Source organism: Panicum hallii, chromosome 2, assembly GCF_002211085.1.
Source record: "Panicum hallii strain FIL2 chromosome 2, PHallii_v3.1, whole genome shotgun sequence".
NCBI lineage: Eukaryota > Viridiplantae > Streptophyta > Magnoliopsida > Poales > Poaceae > Panicum > Panicum hallii.
Genome location: NC_038043.1, coordinates 36,994,680 through 37,000,515, shown reverse-complemented (window position 1 = coordinate 37,000,515; position 5,836 = coordinate 36,994,680). Strand labels below are relative to the sequence as shown.

The 5,836-nt window shown below is 40.5% G+C and overlaps 2 protein-coding genes across 2 annotated transcripts; both read left to right on the top strand.

Annotated features, from left to right (window-relative positions):
• The first annotated feature begins 252 nt into the window (after window positions 1-252).
• Window positions 253-1,715, top strand: LOC112880983 (ATP-dependent DNA helicase PIF2-like). Its single transcript, XM_025945701.1, has 2 exons — window positions 253-932; window positions 1,700-1,715. The coding sequence occupies exons 1-2, from the start codon at window positions 253-255 to the stop codon at window positions 1,713-1,715; spliced, it is 696 nt and encodes a 231-aa protein (XP_025801486.1).
• Window positions 1,716-3,661: 1,946 nt separating this feature from the next.
• LOC112880981 (replication protein A 70 kDa DNA-binding subunit D-like) lies at window positions 3,662-5,258 on the top strand. The gene is made up of 8 exons (XM_025945700.1): window positions 3,662-3,794; window positions 3,883-3,985; window positions 4,079-4,209; window positions 4,289-4,370; window positions 4,457-4,580; window positions 4,662-4,816; window positions 4,927-5,149; window positions 5,247-5,258. The coding sequence occupies exons 1-8, from the start codon at window positions 3,662-3,664 to the stop codon at window positions 5,256-5,258; spliced, it is 963 nt and encodes a 320-aa protein (XP_025801485.1).
• Window positions 5,259-5,836: the final 578 nt, after the last annotated feature.

The following is a 5,836-nucleotide window of genomic DNA, read 5'->3' as shown; positions in this document are numbered from 1 at the left end:
GATACAATCATTGCACGAGTTTCGTGCAACTGTCCTGGGTTTTTCTTTGTTTGTGGTCATGGCGGTACTGGAAAAACCTTTTTATGGAATGCTATCATCACACACCTTAGATCTGAAAAGAAAATTGTTCTTGCTGTTGCTTCATCAGGAGTTGCTTCTCTATTACTACCTAAAGGCCGCACCGCACATTCTAGATTCAAGATACCTTTTGACTTGAACGAGGCTGGAACATGTAGTATAAAACGAGGCACCATGTTAGCTGAGCTCATAAAAGTATCTGCACTAATAATATGGGATGAAGCACCCATGACACATCGACATTGCTTTGAGGCACTAGATAGAACCTTGCGAGATATACTTTCTGAAGAGAAACCCGCCAATGCTATTGTTCCATTTGGTGGCAAACCTGTTGTTCTTGGTGGTGATTTCCGCCAAATTTTACCTGTTGTTCGCAAAGGATCACGTTCTGCGATTGTTAATGCATCCATTACAAGCTCTAAGTTATGGCAGCACGTGTCTGTTCTAAAACTACATACAAACATGAGACTTCATAACCCCTCTCTAGATGCAACCCAACATGCTGAAATTGAATCGTTTGGCAAGTGGATCTTATCTGTTGGTGATGGGACTATTGCTGCCGAGCAAAGGGGAGAGGAACGTGAGGCTTCGTGGATTACAATTCCTGATGATCTGTTAGTGCACACCGACGGTGATAAGACTGCTGCCCTTGTGGCAGAGGTGTTTCCAGATTTTATTATGAATTACAAAAATCCTGAATATTTGGCCGCACGTGCTATTGTCTGTCCTAACAACCAAGACGCTGACGACATAAATGATTATATCGTCAAACTGGTCCCTGGAGACGATGTTCAGTATCTTAGCTGCGACACAATATCTAAATCAACTGAACATATACCTGATTTTGATGTCTTGTACCCAACCGAATTCCTAAATTCCATCAACACAAATAATTTCCCTATCCATAAACTTGTGCTGAAAAAAGGGGTCATTGTTATGTTACTCCGAAACCTTAATCAAACTATGGGCCTTTGCAATGGCACAAGACTACTTGTGACGCAACTTGGACAGCGTGTATTATGCTGCACAATTCTGACTGGCTGCAGAGTTGGTGAAGAAGTTTTCATACCGAGGATCGCTCTAAACACTACAGATGTAAAGTGGCCATTTACACTGCAGCGAAGGCAGTTCCCTGTGCGAATATGCTATGCAATGACGATCAATAAAAGTCAGGGGCAGACCTTATCAACGGTTGGCCTTTGCCTGAAAAAACCAGTTTTTACACATGGCCAACTTTATGTTGCTGTTTCAAGATCAACATCTAGAAGCGGCCTTAGGATCCTGATTGAAAATGACAATGGCTCATGTGGTTCGCAGACTCGAAATGTAGTTTACAGAGAAGTCCTGGATGCCGCTAATACGGCATCAGCTTAGACCTGTATACATAGAAAAAAAACAGAAAAAGCACTGTACGTATTTTAGCATGTAAATATGATTTTATCAGAGTTTGGTGATCTCTGTTGTTGGCTCTCATTTCTTCCGTTTCTGCTGCTGAGCTTGGTGCTGCATGCAAAGTATTTTGATCCTAATATGTTAGTGTGTTTAACTAATCGCAATCCCACATTTGCTTCTTTCTGTCCTACTGTTTCTGCACCTAACAGCTCTGTTTCCATACCAACAGATGGGAGACATTTTGATTGGTGCCCTTATGGTTGGGGACTGCAGTGACTACTTATGCGTACGTGCCTCTAGGATTTGGGAATTCAACGATCTTCAGGATGAAACAAAGCTGCTGCATACTGATCTGGTGTTGCTCGATGAAGAGGTACAGTTTATTTTTGTCTGCCTACTCTTGCCTACATGAAGAGATACTTGCATATTTTTACTTGCATTATATATCCAGTAGCAACATCCATTGGACAGAGTAATATAACAACACCAAAGTAAACTAGGGATATTTCCAAGGATAGAAGCTGTTGTGTTATCATCCGAAAAAAGTAAACTATGGATATACTATGCATTGGTTTGTGATTGTCCAGCCAAATGAATATATTTGTTAGGCATCCCCGCAGAAAGTGATAAAACCAAGACAATTTAGCAAGCATCCTGAACTGCTACAACCAGATTATGATATATGGAAATGTCGCATAATAGCCACTTGGTGAAACAGCCTTAACTGTTCAGAAAGGGAGCCTTTTAGCAAAAAGAAGCTCATACTGCATAATATTTCTGCATGCTCTAAAGGAAAAAAAACCACCAGTACTTCCATCCGTGATTAGTCCAACCAAATGAGGCTCATAGGTTTTATAGCAACCCTGTGGAAAGGATCTGAAGTACAACATTGATATGCACTGCCAATAAACACTATGGACTTCATGATCCCCATAATTTCCCCTGTGAGATCCCAGTGCTCTAGCTAAAAAGAAAGACAAGGCAGTAGCTGAACCACCATATGGATGAGTAAAGTAACTTTACTAATAGCCAACAAGTAGCTCAGTTGAAGACATTTGGTCAAATTTCTTAAGCAACATCACATACAGCACTATCATAATCACATGAACCATCGCATTTTGCACTATCACAAAGTCCTCACTTGATATTCATAGTAAGATTGAGGACTTTTTACAACACGTGTAGATTAAATTATATTTCCATTAGCTTTGAAAGTACAACATGATGGCCCATTGATGCTTGTAAAGTAATATACTTAAGACTCCAACAAATTAAGTCAGGAAATCCTTAGAGAATATCTTAACAATCATGTATAGAATACCAGCAGCTTATCATATTAGGTATCTGAACTTCCTAACCAAGATTCTCCCGACAAATATTTTGCAATCTGTTACAGTTCTATAATTGTTAAATCCTGATTGTTAAATCAGCCAATACCCTACCAAATTGGTGTTAAACCAAGCCATAGTGGCACACAAAAATTTTGACACCTGTTGCAGCTGATTTTAACAGCTTCCAGGAAAAAAAATAGTTACAACTCAGGGGACAGTTTGTAAAGTCGTATTGAAATTATTTTACTAAACTAAGATTTCGGTATAGAGAAGGTCAATATGAACCATAACCAGCTAATAAGCAGTATGTTTTATATATATTACATGGTGCAATTTAGGGGACACGCCGAGTCAAAATTGATTTATTTTGACTCTGTTGAACCATAACCTGCTATCAATTTTGACGCATTTTGATTCAAGGAACACCTGTTGCTCGACGAGAACAACGTGATCTACACGTGAAAATTGATTTACATAGCCCATATTTTTTGCAGGATAGCTCTGTTGTTAGCAGGTATGTGTAAAGTAGTATAAGACAAAGCAGGCTTTATGGCCATGCACCTACCACATCATCACTATTTTAGCCTAATGGTCACAAACCTTATCCTCGTTTTGTTTTCTAATTTGTCAGAAACTTAGCATATATGAACATATTCTTGTACTAACTGATCTTACTGACTCGTTCTACAACATATGCTAACTCTGATTAATCTATACAGGGAAATAGCATTCATGCACAAATCTACCCGCCTCTCCCTGAAAAATTCAAACCTTTGTTAAAGGAAGGAAGAGTTTACAATCTCTCCTTTTTCCAAGTTAAAAAGGCGAACCGACTTTATAAACCAGTTCAAAACGATATTATGATCAGCTTCACAAGATGGACTACAGTGGAGGAGGTTGTTGAGATTCCACCAGCTTTCCCAGAATTCACCTACTCCCTTACTCCCATAGAGAAGCTCCCATCAGTTTTGGATAACAAAGAGTACTTTACAGGTAAGATTCCATAGGCCAATACATTCTACATGTGTGCAGGTCAAAAACAAATAAAAAGCTTCTCATGCATTGCTGTTCTCCATATTAGATGTACTTGGCGCAGTCACAAAGATCTCGGATGCTTTGCCATTACGGCCAAGATCCCAGCAAGTTGATACCATGAAAAGAACTGTGACAGTATGTGATGAAAGGTTAGTTTTACATGCTTTATTCTATTTTGCATGGCAGTAAATTCTGCACCTATGTTTGTATAATATTGTGTGACTGCAATTTCACACGAGCAGTGGTGCTTCTCTGGACGTCACGCTTTGTGGTGAGCGAGCCACTTCATTCCCAGCTGAACAACTTCATAAGGATGGACAGCATTCACCACAAATTGTAATATTTGTTGGCACTCTTGTGAGGGGCTATGCTGGTGCTGGTATGTATATCTAACAACTGTATAGTGGCAAGTGTTGTACCACTATGCTTAAAACCGTTCCTTGCTGTTTCAGGAACCATCTCATTGTCTGGCGGCTCATCATGCAAGTGGTATATAAATCCTGATGTCCCTGAAGCAAAAAACCTTATTGCCAGGTCATGTACCCATCTAAGGCATTATTGATACTCACTAGCAGCATTTGTCTATATACTAACTAACAATTAACCTCTTTTCTTACCAGCATGAAAAGCGTGCACCAACCAGTTGCACTCGCTCCACAGGTAAAATACAGTGAGCCCAGAACTTCTATTGCAGAACACAAGAAAGTATCTGATATCAAGTATCTTCACCCCTTCAAGAACAAGGTCATTCCTCTGACACCACATTCGAAACGATAGACCTAGCTGGCTACATAAGGCTGCTTACTTTCCTTGTATATTTTACAGAAAGTAGAGTGGTTGGTTACAGTAAAGATAATGAAGATTGATAAGTCATGGTGGTATGAGTCGTGCAAGAAATGTTTCAGAACAACTAGGCCTCATGGCAACACCTACAAATGCTCTAATCCAACATGTAGCACCATTGGTGCGCCTAGCCCAAGGTACAGATCATACTTGCTACACTACCATCCATTTTTTTCGTCTAGAGCTTATCTTCTTCACAAGCAGATTAGACGTATACAACTTTTGCTAATTGATTCTCTCACTGCAGGTACAAACTGGTCATCATTGCTGGGGACGAGACTGGTGACACTGAGTTTGTCATGTTTGGACGCATAGTGCAACGTATCATAAAAAAGACAGTCGATGCTCTCATTGCCAATAATCCGCCTGGATTTATCCCTGACGAGATCACTAGGCTATTGGAAAAGGTTTTCACGTTCAATGTTTGCTTCACAGAGAATACAATTTCTTCTGGCAATGTCTCTTTCCAGGTCAATACCATTGTTGCGGAGATTGACGATAGTAATCCTGTTCCACTAACGCCGGTTGGGTCACAGTCATCGTCAGCTATGCTCTCACACCATGCAGGCAGCAGTGTAGAGTGCACACCAGAAAAGGGCTCTGACTTCACTTTACCTTCACCATCAGCCAGATCACAGGCTACTCATGCATCAAGCACCACACCTTCTAAGACCGTGATGCCTGACACTGAGCTACCAACTACACCACGGAGCAGCACAAAATCTGATAAGAATAAGGTAGAATAGTTCTCGCAGCCTGATGTGCAAACACATGTTTTACTTCAAGACTTACTCTTGTCAAAATCTCATGTACAAAATTACAGGCAGTGCAGGACAAGGACAACCGCCTTCCAAGTGAGGGCCCTGTTACACAGTCACCGATTGTACCAACTTATTCAACGCCTGAAGCGCAGCAAAGCACAACTAAGAAAAGGTCAGCGCAACATTGTTTGATTCCTTTAGTTATTTCAGTTCATACCACATAATTTTGTGCATCACTAAGGGATAGAATAATGGTTCTAGAAACCGTGCATCACTCGAGAGAAAAACTGCAAGGAAGATTGTTTTGGATGATGGTGGCAAGAATGACAGTGGGGATGATTCTGCTGCTCCCCCTACTGGGCCTAGGTATCTCCCACTCTCTGCTTAATTGATATT

Coding starts and splice junctions, on each gene's coding strand:
- LOC112880983 (XM_025945701.1), top strand. CDS start 253: ATGTTAGCTGAGCTCATAAAAGTATCTGCACTAATAATATGGGATGAA.
- LOC112880981 (XM_025945700.1), top strand. CDS start 3,662: ATGATCAGCTTCACAAGATGGACTACAGTGGAGGAGGTTGTTGAGATT. Junction 4,210..4,288: donor TCTTGTGAGGGGCTATGCTG/GTGCTGGTATGT, acceptor TTGCTGTTTCAG/GAACCATCTCATTGTCTGGC. Junction 4,817..4,926: donor ATTGGTGCGCCTAGCCCAAG/GTACAGATCATA, acceptor CTCTCACTGCAG/GTACAAACTGGTCATCATTG.